Source organism: Erpetoichthys calabaricus, chromosome 9, assembly GCF_900747795.2.
Source record: "Erpetoichthys calabaricus chromosome 9, fErpCal1.3, whole genome shotgun sequence".
Classification (NCBI taxonomy): Eukaryota; Metazoa; Chordata; class Cladistia; order Polypteriformes; family Polypteridae; genus Erpetoichthys; species Erpetoichthys calabaricus.
The window spans coordinates 13,984,402-14,002,249 of record NC_041402.2 but is presented as its reverse complement, the minus strand read 5'-3'; the positions used below and the strand labels follow the sequence as shown (position 1 = coordinate 14,002,249).

Genomic DNA, 17,848 nt, shown 5'->3' with positions numbered 1-17,848 from the left:
GGAGTATTTACCTTCATAAATTAACTGGGACCAGGTGATCCACCCATTAACATACAGAGACCATCAACAAATTTGGTGAGTTGGTAAGGTATTCAGCACTCGAATGAGCAAAAATTAATCTTAGATTTAAAAATGGTAGGAATACTTTTTAAATCACACAAATTAGATTTTTCCTTTTTATCAAATCGTTTGAAGGATTTCAAATCATTTTCTAGATCAGCTTGGAAAATTCTTACTTTAATATATTGCAAGTTCAGGATCTGAGACAACATATACTGTATATTGTACACTATATGGGCAAAAATTTGTGGACATCTGACCATCATACCTATAGTCACTTGCTGGACATCCCATTCCAAATCCCACCCCATAACAGTTTCCAGTCTTCTGAGAGGGCTTCCCATGATACTTTGGAGTGTGTCTGTGGGAGTTTGTGAGACATGGCTCACCATTTGTGTTCCAGTTTATCCCAAAGGTGTTCAGTAGTGTAGAGGTCAGGGCTCTGTGCAGGCCACTCGATTTCTTCCATGTCTTTACAGACCTGGCTTTGTGTACATGTGTATCACGCTGGAAGGGACAGGCTTTCCAAAAACTGTCAGCACAAAGAAGGGTATAATCATCTAAAATGCCTTTGCAAATTGTTCCATTAACAGTACTCTTTACTGGAACCAAAGGGACAAGCCCAAACCCTGAAAAACAGCCCCAGACCATTGTCTCTCCCTTCAGCAAACTTGACAATAGACACAGTGCAGTGTGGAAGGTAGCTTTATCCTGGGATCCGCCAAACCCAGATTCATCCATCAGACTGCCAGAGCATGACATATAATTCATCACTCCAGAGAACGACGTTTCCACTGCTCCAGAGTCCAACGACAGTGTGCTTTCCACACCCCAGCTGACGCTTGGCATTGCACATGGTGATCTTAGGCTTATATGCAGCTGCTTAGCCATGGAAACTCATTTCATGAATCTCCCAACGCACAGTTCTTGTGTTGATGTTGCTTCCAGAGGCAGTTTGGAACTCTGCTGTGAATGATGCCACATCGGATAAGCCATTTTTATGTGTTTCAGCAGTCGGAGGCCCTGCTCTATCTACCACTTCATGGCTGAACTGTTGTCATTACTAGATGCTTCCACGTCACTAATAGCACTTACAGTTGACCAGGGTAGATGTAGTAGATAAGAAATTTCACATACTGAACTATGGCAAAGGTGGCATCCCCTTGCAAAGCGAATTTTAAAGTCACTGAGCTCTTCAGTACAACACACTCGACTGCCTGAGTTGGTTCATGGAGATTGAGATGGCTATGTCCTTTGATTTTAACAATGGGTGTGGCTGAAACACCTGAACCCAACAATTTGGAGGGGTGTCCTTGTACCTTTGGCTACATCCACCTTAATATAAGACGCTATGTCTCTGTCATTCAAACAGATGGCACATTACAGACCCATGTAATAATAAAATGCATTGCATTTGTCATTCCAACAGAAGGTGCATTACAAACATTAAACACTGCTTTTATGAACTCCATACCAAGTGGCATGTAACAGAGATATACACATTGCATGGTCTATGTAGATTATTTAGATTACAACCCATCTTAGATGGGTAACACAGCTAATCCATCTTAATAAAAGGATAAGTTTCGGTGTGTCTGTCCAGTTGCTGTGTCTTTGTCATTCCAACAGATGGAGCATAACTAACATTAACACAGTTAATAGTGTATATTTATATACAGCAAATTTCTTTTGTTATGTTCTGCTGTTTGCATAAATAAAAGTTTTTTAAAATAATTTTGGCTTATAGTCTCAAAACTTCAGATGGGGGGTGGGGGTGTTGTCAGCTTAGGGGCTGTGAAGACAGGGGCTCCTGGGCTACACAGGCATCCTAAACCCATTAAAGCGCCATCATTAGGTACCAGGCCCAGAGGTCTGGAGATGCAGGGTGAATCTTAACGGCACTTAAAGTCACCATTTTCTATGGATCTTTCAGACCAATGCCTGGCAAAGGGAGATGGGTATCCTGGATATCCTGCCAGACCCAGCTCTACACGGTGGAGAACATGCTAACTTCACAGAGAAGTGGGATTCAAACCCAGGACTTTGAATCTTAAAGCAGCAATGTCAGCCACTGGCCCACTATACCAGTAAGCAAAGCATTTAGATATTTAAAAACCTGTCTGTAAATAAATAAGAATAGGAAGCTATGAAGGTTTAAATAAATCTCACTAGAACAAAGAGTATTATAATTTTTACAGAATTGTGTATAAAGCTGGCATGTGTATTGATTTAGCTGGCAATATTATACAAAGTGACGTACAAATCACACATGCATTAAGGCTAATTTTAAGCCAGGCAAGGAAACCTAGAAGTGGATTTGATTTATAGTAAAAAAAAAAAAGAAAAAAAAGAGCTGAACACAAAAGCCCAAGTGCTTACTATTTCTGAGTATAAAAAAATGGATTGTGTGAGGCTGAACATGTCTACATCATTAAGCGACAAAGTCTGAAAGAGCTTTCCTTGAATAGATGATTATGAAACCAGTTTCCCGCTGCTTTATAAGAAGCGACATTGCTAAACTATCCAGTCATCCATAACAATCTGACTGTATCTACAGTATATACTAAATTTTTTGGCACAGTCTACGCTCTAAATTAAGAAAAAGGATAAAATATCTATCAGTTGAGCAACATGATACAAAGGGAAAAAAGTACAAAGGATTTGTTTATTGGAGAATTAAATACTACTCCTACAATTTCAGAATTCTGGATACTGACTGCCACACAAAATCAGTGTTTTAGGCTTAAATGTCATACCATCCAATTTCCATTTACAAAGCCCCCTTAATCAAGTTCAGGGACCAGAGCCCATCCCGACATCACCAAACTCAAGGCAGGAAACAACCCTGGACAGGATGCCACTCCACTACGGGGTACACCGATGCACATATGGATAATTTGGAGCCAATAAACAACAACATCATCAGCACAACTTTGGAATTTTGGAGAAAAAGAGGTGTGCCCCGAGAAAATCTCATATGGGGTGAACATGAACACTTCACACAGACAAAAAATATATTTTTTTCTTTTTCTTTTGATGATTTTGTGGTAAACAGTGTTGTTATAGTATTGTAAAATAAATACTATTTCTTTAAATAAAGAAATGATTACAGTGATCCCTCGCTATATCGCGCTTCGCCTTTCGCGGCTTCACTCCATCGCAGATTTTATATGTAAGCATATTTAAATATACATTGCGGATTTTTTGCTGGTTCGCGGATTTCTGCGGACAATGGGTCTTTTAATTTCTGGTACATGCTTCCTCAGTTGGTTTGCCCAGTTGATTTCATACAAGGGACGCTATTGGCAGATGGCTGAGAAGCTAGATTGCTTACTCTTCTCTCTCTCTTGCGCTGACTTTCTCTGATCCTGATGTATGGGGATTGAGCAGGGGGGCTGTTCGCACACCTAGACGATACGGACGCTCGTCTAAAAATGCTGAAAGATTATCTTCACGTTGCTATCTTTTGTGCAGCTGCTTCCTGAAACGACATGCTGCACGGTGCTTCACATACTTAAAAGCTCGAAGGGCACGTATTGATTTTTGACTGAAAAACAAACTCTGTCTCTCTCTCTCTCTCTTTATCTGCTCCTGACGGAGGGGGTGTGAGCTGCCGCCTTCAACAGCTTTGTGCCGCGGTGCTTCGCATACTTAAAAGCCAAACAGCACCATTGATTTGTTTGCTAGAGATTGTTTTCTCTATCTATGTGACATGTTCTGCTCCTGACTCGCACTTCTTTGAAGAGGAAGATATGTTTGCATTCTTTTAATTGTGAGACAGAACTGTCATCTCTGTCTTGTCATGGAGCACAGTTTAAACTTTTGAAAAAGAGACAAATGTTTGTTTGCAGTGTTTGAATAACGTTCCTGTCTCTCTACAACCTCCTGTGTTTCTGCGCAAATCTGTGACCCAAGCATGACAATATAAAAATAACCATATAAACATATGGTTTTCTTATTTCGCGGGTGGCTCTGGAACGCAACCCCCGCGATGGAGGAGGGATTACTGTACTTAAATAAATAGAGCTGAATAAAAAGCAAAGAAGAATTTTTCCAACATCGTGCCAGGCTAAGCCATAAATGCACTAATTGAAGTTGCCTGGCTTTCCCCTGCATTAACAGAAGAAGCACGTGGCCTCATTGGTTGTGCAATGCGTCTCTGGGTAGACTGTGTAAGTGCCATGGAGGAAGGACAGGCATCATGGCAGGGATGCAGGATGATTTCTTGTGTGGCCAGGAAGCCATAATGATTGGTGCTGGGAGCAGTTTGCTCTCCCACATGGCAGTTGGCAGTGTTCCTCAAGACTGAACCAAATCGGGACACCCGCAAGGCATGCTGGGAATTGGAGTTCGGCAACACAGCCCTGTCGGAAGCCTTGGATGCTGCCAGAGGACACTGTTGAGGGAGGATCCGGAAGTGCACTGGATGACTTGTGCATAATATTGGAAAGAGTTCCCAGGTCTAATTCAAAAGAAGCCTATAGCCTAACCTCGCTGAGTCTGAGTCAGGAGGCAGTGAGCGACACTCGCTTGGAGGAAGGAAGGAGAGAAGATGGCAAATAAATACCTTTATTTGTACCCAGAATCATGCAGGGTGATACTGTGTCTGAGGTTTGGGGCTCAGTGGCGCCTCCTTGCTGCTACATCTGGTAAACACTGGAACCAGGAATGCCATGATGATATTATCACAATTCATAGGTCACAGTATTACAACATTACAAGAGTTTTGACAAGTACAGGCCACTCAGACCAACAAGACTACCAATCCTGTTTACCTAGATTCAAAGCTTCCTAAAGTCCTACCAACCATCAGACAACTTCTTAATTTATTCAAAGCACCTATGGTTCTTTGTGTGAAGAAAAATGTTCTAATATTTCTGTAGAGAAAAGCCAAGCAAAATGACACCTTTTATTGGCTAACTAAAAAGATTACAATATGCAAACTTTCGAGGCAACTCAGGCCCCTTCTTCAGGCAAGATGTACGTGTGCCTCGAAAGCTTGCATATTGTAATCTTTTTAGTTAGCCAATAAAAGGTGTCATTTTGCTTGGCTTTCTCTACATTCATAATGGCTAACACGGTACAATGCCCTAGTAATACAGTACTAATATTTCTGTGAAATCTGCCTTTACATTTCTGACTGTGTCCCTGCGTACCGCCTCCAGCTGAGGAGACTTAGCTCCTCTAAGGCCATGACACATGACACGACCTTTATAGTCATAGACTTCATTTACATAGCAAATCAGTGGCCTTTGGTGTGCGCTCCTGTGCGACAGTCATATAGTTTGACACACCACTCAACTCAGTATAACCAGTCTGTGACTCACCCCAAAAAATCAAACATGCGCACGTGAGAGCTTACCTAGAGGTACAATGCATATAATACTATTATGAAGAATACGGCAGAATGGAACAAAGAGAAAAAAAGGCCGAGATTGTGGCTGAATTTGTCATACCTGTGAAGACTTCACACAGGAACCAGACCCACTATGTGGGGCGAGCTTGAGATTCATTCATTTATTCCAGACGTCCACAGTTCTTTGTGTGAAAAAAACACTTTCTAACATCTGCGTAAACTTTACCCTTAACATGTTTCCAACTGTGCCCCTGTGCTCTTGTTCATAACATTACTTTTTTTTCACATTTTGCAATTCAGTCATCAATTCTGCAGTGAAACCAAATTCATTAAACACTTTCTGAGTAAATTTAAAGTAGAAATCATATAAGACCTACTTCAGCATAAATGTGTTAATACACTATATATAATGAGAAACCCCCTGACTATGTTAGAATGAGGAAGGACCCTCTGTGTGTTTTCAACATATATCGCTAACACATAATCAGTTGTGCTTGGCTGTCGCTGTCATGGCAGGTACAATAGGTGCCATTATCTAAACTGTCAGGGAACTCGGGCTGATGCGCACCGTGATCACATTTCATGGTGTACACCAGGCATGTCAAACACGAGGCCCCCGGGCGCGGCCCGCAACAGAAATCTGTGCGGCTTGCATGACAGATCCTAGTTAGCACTGAACTTGTACAAAATGATTACTATCGTTTGTGATTGAATCATTCTGCATCTTCGGTGTTACTTATTGACTTTTCTTACTTCTGCCTTCTGACAAAAGCGCGTTTTCCCATGGCATTACGGTACCGGAAACGTCATCTGCTAGTATAGCCACGAGCCTTGGCCAAAGTTAATGAGCCGCAACGTCACAACTGAAGTGCTAGGCTGCAACAGTGGGCAGCAGGGGTGGCCTTAGGCATGTGCAAACTGTGCACCTGCACAGGGCCGCCAAGCCAATATATATTGAATATAAAACAGAAAAGAGAAAGTAACGACACAGCTGACGGCAGTGTGGCCGAAAAACTGTGTTTCTTTTTAATTAGTACGCTGTATTTACTAATGTTGCTAGAGTCAGAGCAGTAAGCTTATATGTAGTATTATAACGTTCTGCCGTAATGAGAATATCATGGGTCGCCACTTGGTTTTCAAGTTATGGACACGCGTATATAGAAGTGTGTCATGAGCACGAGGCGGCTATGCAGTGTCCGCAACGGATGTGGCCATCCGCCGTGCATAAGATACCATATTGACATTGCCAGGCGAAGGGGCCACTGATTCCTTCTCTGCCCAGGGCCGCCACAAGCCACCCCTGCTAAGGCTACACTACTGACTGGGCTGCTGAGACTGGCCCCTGGGCAGAACGGACCATCACGAGTAGTAATAGCTTGCATATTTTCACATTTTTTGCTCTAGTTTCATGTAATTTTGTGCTAGTATTGTAACGAAAAGTTAGTGCAGACTACAGCTGAAGATCTGAAGTGGACGCGAGAAGTTGGTGAGTTATTTATTAACATACTTTTGTGATTTTGAGTTTGTAAAATTAGTGTAGGTCAGGTGGCTTTTTGCATATCGGCTTATTTTACAATATAAACTTTGTAGTAAACTTAGTAAAGTAAAATTTGATTTTTGGAGGATTTGTTTTCCAACTTGAATTACTGAGCAATGAATTCAGTGAGCATTTTCGTGATTTCAGTTCACACAAACAGGGCATTGCGCTGTTCTCTTACAACGTTGAGAATGCACCTGAGAATATCCAAATGGAATTGATTGAAGTGCAGTCAGATTCTATTCTGAAGGCAAAATACAACGAAGTTGGTGTGCCAGGCTTGTATGCTTACCTGCCACCCTCGTATGTGCAGATCCGTAAGTTGGTATCGAGAGTACTGTCAATGTTCGGAAGCACTTACCTTTGTGAACAATTGTTTTCGTTAAAGAAAGCTACCAAAACCCCACATCGCTCAAGACTTACCGTCGAGCACCTTTCATCCCTCATAAAAGTTGCAGCTGCACAAGATTTCAAGCCTGATATTGACGAAATGGTTACTAACAAGAGATGTCAAGTGTCGGGACAAAAGAAATAAATCTCAGACTGTAAGACTCCTATATAAGCAATGAATATAATATAATGAATATAATATAATAAGGACCTAGCTAAGAGGCTAAGACTCTAATTCTACACTGTTATACGGAGACTGTATGGAAATAAATTGCTTTTCTTTAAACTTTAAGTGTTACATTTTTTAAAGTTTACAGTATTGGAAAGAAAGCTACAGTAACTTTGTATAATATAATATATTATATAATATAATATAATATAATTAATCCCATTGGGATTAATAAAGTATCTATCTAATAGTATAATAGTATTTGTTACAGTGCGGCAGTCGAAGCGGCCCACCAATGGTAGTGAGTTTGACATGCCTGGTGTACACCACTTGAAGGTCTGGTTGAAGAATTTACAAGAGGTCAACAAAATATTCCATTGAATTACTCTGAATAAATGAGAGACATCCTGAAATTGGCTAAGGCTGTCGTAACATTCAGCAACTTTGAGTTGTACATCATGCCACACTTAAAAGATTGCAGTTGCTGGATCTACTTGCCTTGAAAATGAGGTCAGATTCCATGCCTAGGGGATGATGGAATACATGACTCCTTGAAGACGTCTCAGCACAGAATCAAATTTCTTATTGCGTTGGAAACGTCTCACAAGGTTAACACTTTTTGGTAGCCAGTCAACGTAGGGCTTCTTATTCTTTTTCCCTGTTGTTGTCCGATAAAGAGGAGATGTTGAATGAACATTTGTGCTTGCTCCAAGGCTGCGCGAGTCTCTCTTCTGTCTACACAGTCCAGAACACCCACTCTGCTTAATTTTTTGAGGTAGCCTTTGCTCTTATCAGGTCTCCTTTTTCTTGTAGATTTAACTGGGATCTTCTCTGTTTGTGGGTGTTGTATACAGTACAACGAACCTCTGGCTGAGCGCTCATTGTTAGTCAGCTCTCACAGACACAGACAAGACCCTCCGACTTACTGCCACATGACCCAACTGGCAAAGACTTGACAAAAACATGTAAATGAATGCCACAAATGAAAATGGAAAAATTGTGTAGTGTGGGAGCTACGACACATGATGATACCTGATCCCGGTGGATTTAGAAATAGGGGAGATGTTACTCTTTTTCTTATTAATTAATTAATTAATGACTGACTGCTGCACATTTTCTGCAGTTTTTCAAGGTGGCCATTTTTTTTTAGCTGTACAGTATGTGTTTTTGACACATGGGGGCCTAAAGATAACTAAAATCAAACTGGATGGGTTCTGTTTCTCTCTCTGTACAAACCTCTGGCAAAGTAATTACAGTTATGGAGACCATCCAATCAGAGGTTCAGCTTCTTCAGCACTGCTGCCCAGAATGTTTAAATGGACAAATGGAAACCAAGGAATGAAAGGGACACATCAGTGAGTAAAATGATTTTACAGAGAAAACATTTACCAAGCTTTCTGAAGCCAGATGGTCACCCTCGATAAAAATGAATCAAAGAAAATCCCAGCATATTATTATGATAAAAGGATGTTATTGTCCCATAGCCTCAAAAGCTTCAGCAGAGTGAATGGGGAAACTGGTGTTGTTTTCATGAGGCACTAATGAGGTAATGTCTTTTAAGCCAAAAAGTATCAATGTCATGCCAAGCACCAAGTTAAGCCAAAAATTCTTCAAAAAATGTTAAGAAATGCTAAATGAAGCTACTTGAGAGCAGCAGCAGCAGCAAGAAGATGTACAATAATGAAGGAGAAAAAAAAATGTTCCCTTCGAAGAAACCTACACACAGTGATGGATTCCTGTTCATGTTGGAAAGAATCAAAGATTGTGAAGGTGTCTGCCACTCTACGTGTTCAGTTAAAACGCACACACACTTTGTGATGCTAAAACCAAATAGTTAAAGAAATTACCTGCTTAAACAGCTGAAGCTGGATGGCATTTTGAAGAAACTGTTTCATGGCACTGGAACGGTGAGACACAAAGGCTTCTTCATTGAATGTTATTGGTTCTTCCTACAAAACAAAAAAAACACCACAGGTTAGACAATATAGTCCACCAATCTGTCCAGCTCTACTGTGAGATGCACTTGAAATGCAGGATGAGTAGCTGACCACTTAAAGAGTCCTAACCTCTGCCTTCACCCTGTGATGTGTCTGGAAAAAAATATAACACTAGACAAAGAAAGGGACAGAGATCTGCAGCATCCATTAAAAATCTTAAAAGATATTACCACAGTATTTTTAACATCACAAACCATGAAAGCAGAACAAGCAGCTGAGTGCCATCGCCAGTCTCCTTGAATAAAGAATGCGTGAATTTTGCTGTACGTTCTGATTAGACTGTTGTGAGTTACACAGTAGACTTTGTCTACGCACTACACTGTTCGGTACATTGTATGCTGTACCATTGTAATTTCCTTTTAACTGCTGACAGATCAGACTAAACTCTTTTGATTAAATTAGTTCATTCAGCTTGAAGCAGCTTTTTAACCTCTGTTTACCCAAATTTTATCTTGAGTCGAGATGCAACAGTCCCCTAAGTACTACTAATTGTGAAAGTGTTTGCCAACTTATTCCATTTTTCTTCTATTTTCTAAAGAAAGAAACAAGACACTGAAACACAAAGACAAGCAAAAAGTAATCCTGAAAATAAAATTTTAGGTGGCAGCAACCTGGTAGCCATAAAGGATGGCAAAATGATCTGAGGTTGTGTGTTTAAGGCAAAGTGATTGAGAAACCCAAGTTATAATCACGCTGATGGCAGAAAGAAAAAGAAGAACAGTGACATCTGCTGAGCGTCAAGAAAAACTATAAAATACTTAAAGCAGTAGACAAACACGAAGGTGCATAGGCAGGGAAGAATGCCCCGCAGGCAGAAATGCACAATGAGAACCGAGAAGTTTGACAAATACTCGGAACGCCTGACCATATGAAAGCATTGCTTTAACATCTTCACATCAAAGTTTATTGGCAAAGTTACATCAGAGATGTGCTCATTGTCAAGCTGTTTTTTGTTAATGTTGAAGACTAAAGAATGCATTGTCAAAATCAAACGGGTCCGTTCACTGTAGATGGGCCACCAGAAGTAATAAAACACACTCTGACTTTGATAGGAACTGAAAAAATAACTCTGCTGGGCTGGTAACATCACTTGAAGAGAGGCCCTCCGAATCAGCGGGCAGGCTCAGTTATTGGAGGCACTCTGGACCCCCTAGAGGTCGTAGCAAAGGAGAGAAAGAAAACAAAACTGAGTGCCATCATGAACAATGCTGCACATCCTCTCTCTGACACAACAACACTGAGGACTATCAGGCAATGAATTATTCAGCAGAAGTGTATCAAGAAACACTATTTGGGGGGGGGGGGGGGGGGGGCAGCTTTATACCAAAAGGTAATATGACTGTATAGAGCCTCACTGTGACAATGACAGCCAAGTTCTTTTGTTCTTTTTTTTATTTCGTCTTATACAATTTCTCGTATTAGAAATTTGTTAGTTTTCGCATACCCCTTGGGGTCAGAGCGCAGGGTCAGCCATTGAACAGCGCCCCTGGAGCAATTATAGGTTAAGGGTCTTGCTCAAGGGCCCAGCAGAGTAGGATCTCTTTTGGCAGTGACGGGGATTCGAACCGGCAACCTTCTGGATACCAGCGCTGATCCTTAGCCTCAGAGCCACCACTCCACCCCAGTCATATATTTTCTTCATATTTAGTCATTCTGATGTGTGTTCAGACCATAGGGTGGGTGTAATATATATTTATTTTACCTATGTGTGCATTTATTTATTTGAAGAGCTTCTGCAAAAAGCTACATTTCCCTCTGGGGACAAATAAAGTTCTACTTATCTATCCTATATATTTCAATAAGGAATTAGATACACACACTTTGCCATACAAGTTACATGTATACATAGAAGCACGTAAGCATACAAGTTTTTTTTTATCCATTTTCCCATTATTCTTTTATGTTTACAGCTGTAAGCGTCATGCACTCATTCATTGTTACAGCCTTCTTTCCATGGAGAGCAGGACGTGCTCTTACATCCAGTGTATCCCTACTCTGATAATGCTGGCTCTACTATACTATCAGTCAACTCTGGTTTTCTCCTCTTGTCTCTTTTTCTCTTGTAAATTCTATCCCTGCAGACCTCAGATTATTATTTGTCTCCCTTTCGGTTTGTTTACTCTTCTAGGTCTCACCTTTCAACCGTCTCTTACCGTACTTACATTCATCACACTGCACTACATTTGGACAGGATGTCAAACTCATAACTTCATGGTAAAAGGGCAAATCATACTCTGACAGGCTAAGTGGGGCAATTAGACCTTCCGGGAAATCAGACAGTTCCATGTATAGGTGTCCCGACTTATTCTTATTAGTATTTGTCCTGTCTTTTTAACGTGACTAATTTCTCAGTGCAGTAACCTATGCAGACACTGCACATATCATTCTGCTACAGCAGGTAGATTCCTACACCAATCAGATCAATTTTCAAACCAGAGGAGATATGGTAAATTAGATGTCATTTGGTTGAGAACCTTGCAGGCAGGAAACACCTGGGTTACTGCGCTTACTAACTACATAGTTTGCTTTAGTCGTGGGTATATTCTGAGAAAGATCAGTTCATGTGTCAAGCATATCTGGCAGACAGAAAATGAGCAGCTAAACAACTGCAGCTAAAAAAAAAGGAAAAACAATACATTGCTATTATTGATACCAATTTGAGACTTTATGATTAATGGTTTGCACCCTATTAAGTAGACCAATTCCTTTTATTTTTTTCGTTGTTGATTTGCTGTATACAGAGAGAGGTCTTCTGCTCCAACAGAACTGTAAGCAGTGGTAACATTAGTAAAAAAAGATACAGGTATTTAGTCTTATACTGGCATTAAAGCAGAGAATCAAAATGTGATTACACATATGAATAAGCTACCTGACTTACCACAATTATTTCATGCCCCATAATAGTTCCCTCAGGCTAACGGCATTATACCAAAGACTGCTACATTGAAACAATTCCTTAAGTCTCTGAAAATCTCAAGGGCATCAGTAAAGTTGGCCTTGCATATTCCATTCAGCTGAACAATGTAGACACTAGGGGGCATAAGTGTGCCCAAAACCCTATGGCACAACTACACATGCAACAGTCCCTGGTTCAAACCAGCCCTTTTATTAAATAGACAATATCTCTGTCACTGGCTTCTTCCCCAATACAGCATACTCATCCCTGGTAAGCTGTGCCTCTCCTCCACACCCGGCCCCAAGATCACAAGCCCTAGCTCCATCTTACAAATCTGTGAGTAGTTTGGACTTTAGAGAGTTATCGGTGAATGTATACTGTTGCACTTTGCACTGCATTTCTCCTTGTAGTCGCCATGCACCAGATCGAAACAATATTCTCCCCAGTGAAGGCACGATCATTTTGAAGACTAGGGGGCTTTGCTTGACCACAAAACCCAGGGAGCGCTACGCGCCAGCCACTTCCGAGTCTCTGCCACTCGCGTTTGTGAAGGGGGAGGCTCAACGCATGCTAAGGAGATATGGTAGGATCAGCTGCTGACTTACTTCTGCTGCTGCCGAGCTGCATGATCTGAATGTCGCGCTGCACGTCGACCATTTAAAAGACCTGTACAGTAGCTGTCCTTTTGTCTCACTGCCTTGTCTCGTGGGACTTTAAAGTGTCTCCAAGAAAATCACGTATCATCTCCTTGAAAGCCTTCCAAGATTTTTTTTTTATAATAGAGAGAAATAAAGTGTGGGAATCTCCTTGCCAGCCTCTCTGACACCTTGGCATCACAGGGACTGCCCTCAGCTTGCTATGAATGTTTCCACTTGGACAGATCGTGCCACTTGTCCCGGAGATATCAAGGGTAAACCAAGCAAGCATAGAGGTGCCCCAAGGATTGGTGTTGGGCCTCCTCCTCTTCTCCTTTTACATCTCCTCTCTAGGCCCAATTATCCTGTCCCTGTGGTATAGCGGGTCCACAGATCATGTCAAAAGGGCCAGTTTTAAAATAAATAATCGCTGCACTCGAGGCTTAGAGAGGGGGTGTGGTAAGTGTGGCGGATCAGTTCCTGGGGTGATTCTCATTTAAGTGCACAGGTGAGGAGTCATCCACTTCCGTAATTGTTCCTGAGAACTGCTGATTTGACACAGCCGATCCATGTCCCCATAATATATAGAAGCATGAGGCGGCTAGTAGGGGAGGAAAATCAAAGAAAAATACGGAGGTTGCAGAGGAAGAAAGCAGAAAGCAGTGTGGAGAAAGCTGGTGCGTGAGTGAGAGGGAGAAAGACAGCGTGCAAGCGCTCGTAAGCAGCTGGACAGTGAGCTCTAGCGGGGTGTTTGGCCAGCACCTAGGGCAGTTGGTAGTGGTCGCTCTCGCTGAGCATTGCAAGGAGCGGGAGTGACCAGTAGAAGGATGACTTGCCGTGGAAGACAGCAGGAGTCGGGAGGTTTGGGTGATGGATTCACTAACGTGAGCGTCCTGGCCATTGGGGAAAAGCCAAGTCTCAGTGTGGAGGGAGCACAACCGAAGCCAGGGATCGGGAAGCCCTCCAGATCAGTCGAGTGGAGAGAAGGCCAGCTGCAGGCAGGGCGACTCTCCTGTTGCGGAGCCCGACGGCCAGCAGGGGAGTCGCTAAGGTAAAAGAAGACACCGGGCTTTGTGTTTGTAAAGGCCTGCTTCATGCCACTGTTTTAACCTCGTTTTAAAGGATTCATTTATTGTTTTTTTTTAACCTCTACTTCAATTATGTTTTAATGGATTATTTATTTAAGGAAGATTTTGAAAAGCACTGCACTTTATTTAATTTGGACACTTTGTTTTTGTTGTTGTTTTTAATAAAAGCACTTTGCACTTTTTGCACCATCCCCTTGTTTCATTGTTATGCTTCACTGCCAAGCTCATCGGCGTCGGGTTCAAAAGCTCCCTGAAGCTGCTTGGGAACCTGGAGCGAACCCGCACCTTCACAGTCCCATGTTTTTTCTCATCAGTGCTATGCCGATGATATGCAGAAGTACCTGTCATACTCTTTGGGCAATCACATGCTATCAGCTAGAATCTCTGCATGTCTCATTAATATTACAAACTGGATGAAGGATTACCATCCTCAGGTCAACCTGGCAAAGATGGACCTTCTTTTTATCCCATCTAGTCATATACTCAGCACCCTGTCTCTGCTCTGTTTGACTAATTTTCGCTAACACCTACCAAGTCAGCACAAACTGTGGGGTGGTGACCGATCACAGCAACGTGGTTCCTTGAAGGACAGCTGGTCGTTTCTGGGTTTTACAGATTCACTTTATACAACAATTACAAGATCAGACCATACCGGACAGAGTATGCAGCACAAGTTCTGGTCCAGGCTTTTGTCTTGTCACATCCAGATCACTGCAATCATGTGCCACCAAGCACCTGAAGATGTATCAAAAACGCAGTGGCGAACACCTAGGTGACATGGGCACATGTCACTCGTCTTTATAATCTTCAAAGACGTTGATAAAGTAGATCCAGCAACCTATTTTCAGCTTTAGGGTGAATCGCATACTCAAGAACATCAGTGGGATTAAAGGGGAAGTGCATTTAAGACTGGAGCCAGGAAACACTTCTTTAGGCAAAGAGTTGTGAGACTCTGGAACAAACTACTGATGGAGAGAGCATGGAGTTGAAGCAGAGGCCTTGACAAACTTTAGGAAGAATCTGGATAAGCTATTGGGACAGCTTAACTATTAGCTAAGCAAGTGGGCCTGAGGACTGAAGGGTCTCCTCTCGTTTGTCACATTTCTTATGTTCGTTTTAGATCAATACATGGGCTCTCTGTGGTGGCACTCATTAAGTTCAAATCCTTGATGCTTGTCTACAGAGTAGTCAATGGGTCAGCACCTATGTATATGGAGACACTTGTGAGGTCCTGGGCTTCTTCTCACCCAGTCAAGTCTGCTGATGAACAGCATCTGGCGATGCCACCTCTGGGTGACATCAAATTTCAATCCAGACTCTTTTCATGTGTAGGTCCAAACTGGTGGAATGAGATGCCTATCTCCATCTGAACTGTTGACTCCCTCAGTGTGTTTAACAAGTTTTTGGAGAATCTCATGTTTGGTGAATTTTTGTCTAAGTGATATTAGCTGTGACGTTTAATTTTATAACTTGTTTAGGTTTAGTTCAAGTTTTCAGCCCTGATGTTGCCATGGAGGTGACAGTCTTCTTGATTCTTAACTGAATTTAAAGAGCTTGATAGTGGATGGATGTTCCATTGCTGCTCCTATACGCATTATAATGTTGGGAGTAATACTGTATAATTACTGATTCATATTCAACGCTACTCAGCCACTACACTTTCCTACTGACTGTTCATATTAGTTAACTGTACTATAAAAAAAATACCATCTTTGCTTCAGCACCACCTGGTTATTCCTTTTATTTTTGTTTTTTGGGATGTGAGAAGAGCCTAATGACAGTTCCTGCTATTAAAAGCACTATATTAAGTAAGAATTCTCCTAAGCACACTGATATTGTCATCTGGTATAAATATCCTCTAAGGCACTTTTTTTTTTATCCAATCCAGGCACTTCTTCTGTTTTTCTTTTTTAATTCTCATGCTGGCCATCCCCACACTTTGTTCACCTCCATATTTCTGTTATCATCGTTACCCACCCCACAACCAAAGCATCGTGTTGAACTTTCTTTATTTTCGAACTCTTCACATTAATACAATTGTTTCCGGCTTCAGATGCATGCTGACACAGCTCTGCTCCAGTTCCTTTGCACAAAGCGAGCAAAGAAAAGAGGTTTTTTGTGAGGTTACTATCGCTTTTCTAGCCTTGCACTTTCACAGGCCCCGAGCCACAATTACGCAGAACAGACCGAGCAGGGAAAACGTGACCTTGAACACATTTTACTAGTTCAGCCAAATGAATCAATGCAAAGGTTACAGAAATAAACGCGAAAAACAGGTTTCCAGTGCGTCGACATCTTTTCCCTTTTAAAAACTGTGGTGGGAGAAGCCAGCTGGGGTTTAGATTGCACTGGGGTATGATTATGTCTATGGTGGTGGGTTAATTGGTTTATTTGTTCATGCTATTATAGATTGAATAATTACCCAACTGGTTTATTATTTAATTAATATTTAATTACTGTGTTAATGGATAGTGGAATGTGCCTTGGCTTTTAAAAGACAGAGCACACAAGGGCTCAGCAGTATCACCCAGAGAAAAGGAAGTGCCGTGTGAGGGAGGTAGTCACACACAAACACACACACATGCAAAGAAGAAAGAGCAGAAATGTTGCATTTAATGGCTTGTGTTCTGCAGTAAATTCAGATCAACCTGAGCGTTATTCACTTACTTTAATTTTTTGTGATCCTCTCACTGGTATGCGTCTGTGATATCTCATAATTAAAAGGTGACAATGATCAGTGTGTTTCCAAAGGGAATCTTAAATTCCCCCCCAAAAAAAACGGTGCAGCGGTGGCACCAATGTATAAGTTTATGTGTGTGTGTATACTGTACACACACATATATATATATATATATATATATATATATATATATATATATATATATATATATATATATATATATATACAGTGGAACCTCAGTTTGCGAGTATAATTCGTTCCGGAAACGTGCTTGCAGTCCAAAGTATTCGTGTATCAAATTGAAGTTCCCCATTAGAAATAATGGAAACTCAGATGATTCGTTCCACAACCCAAAACTATTCATATAAAAATGATTAATACAAAATCTAAAGTAAAAATACATAAAACAAATTAACCTGCACTGTACCTTTGAAAAGAATCATGGCTGGTGTGAGTGAGTTTCTAAACTCTTGTGGGATTCCACCCAACGGGACGACACGCGGAAGAGCATCCCAAAGCAATCAGTCTCCCAGCGCTGTAGCAGTTCACCGTAAAAGCGAATCTGAAAAGATCGCGGACATGCTTTAAGCGCCTACTGTCGATGGGTGATACAAGGAACAAGGAACATTATAAATGCGCAGGGCGCAGTACTACTTGGCCATGGCCCTGCCCAACTGCTGTGTCTGTGTATAGGAGAGTGGCAGATCCCGCTACAATAAATAACCGCACTGTTGCTGTTTCAAGCTGAATAAAGCTGGTGTTGCTAAAGTACTGAGACTCAGCTTCGTGTTTTGGAGTGCAAGATGGGGACTCGCACGTCACAACACACACACACACAGAGTCACAATGCTGTAGTAAACATTATACGCTTGTATGGATGTTGACTATATGAGTGAAGCACGCCGACTCAGACGGAGAATAGGAGACAATTACCCACAATCCCGCAGCGAGAGAGAGAGAGAGAAGAACCATCAGCACAGTTGTGATCACATGACGCTCAGCAGACAAAGCGTATACATACTACTCGTACTGCAAGACCT

At 41.6% G+C, this 17,848-nt stretch overlaps 1 protein-coding gene across 6 annotated transcripts in view; it reads right to left on the bottom strand.

Annotated features, from left to right (window-relative positions):
- The window catches only part of dennd1a (DENN/MADD domain containing 1A), a 1,314,459-nt gene that overhangs the window by 279,262 nt on the left and 1,017,349 nt on the right, over nt 1-17,848 (bottom strand). For all 6 annotated transcript variants that reach the window (XM_051931936.1, XM_051931935.1, XM_028809158.2 and 3 more), the window contains exon 14: nt 9,360-9,461. In XM_051931936.1, coding sequence (XP_051787896.1) covers nt 9,360-9,461 — 102 coding nt within the window. The remainder of the gene's footprint in view (nt 1-9,359; nt 9,462-17,848) is intronic.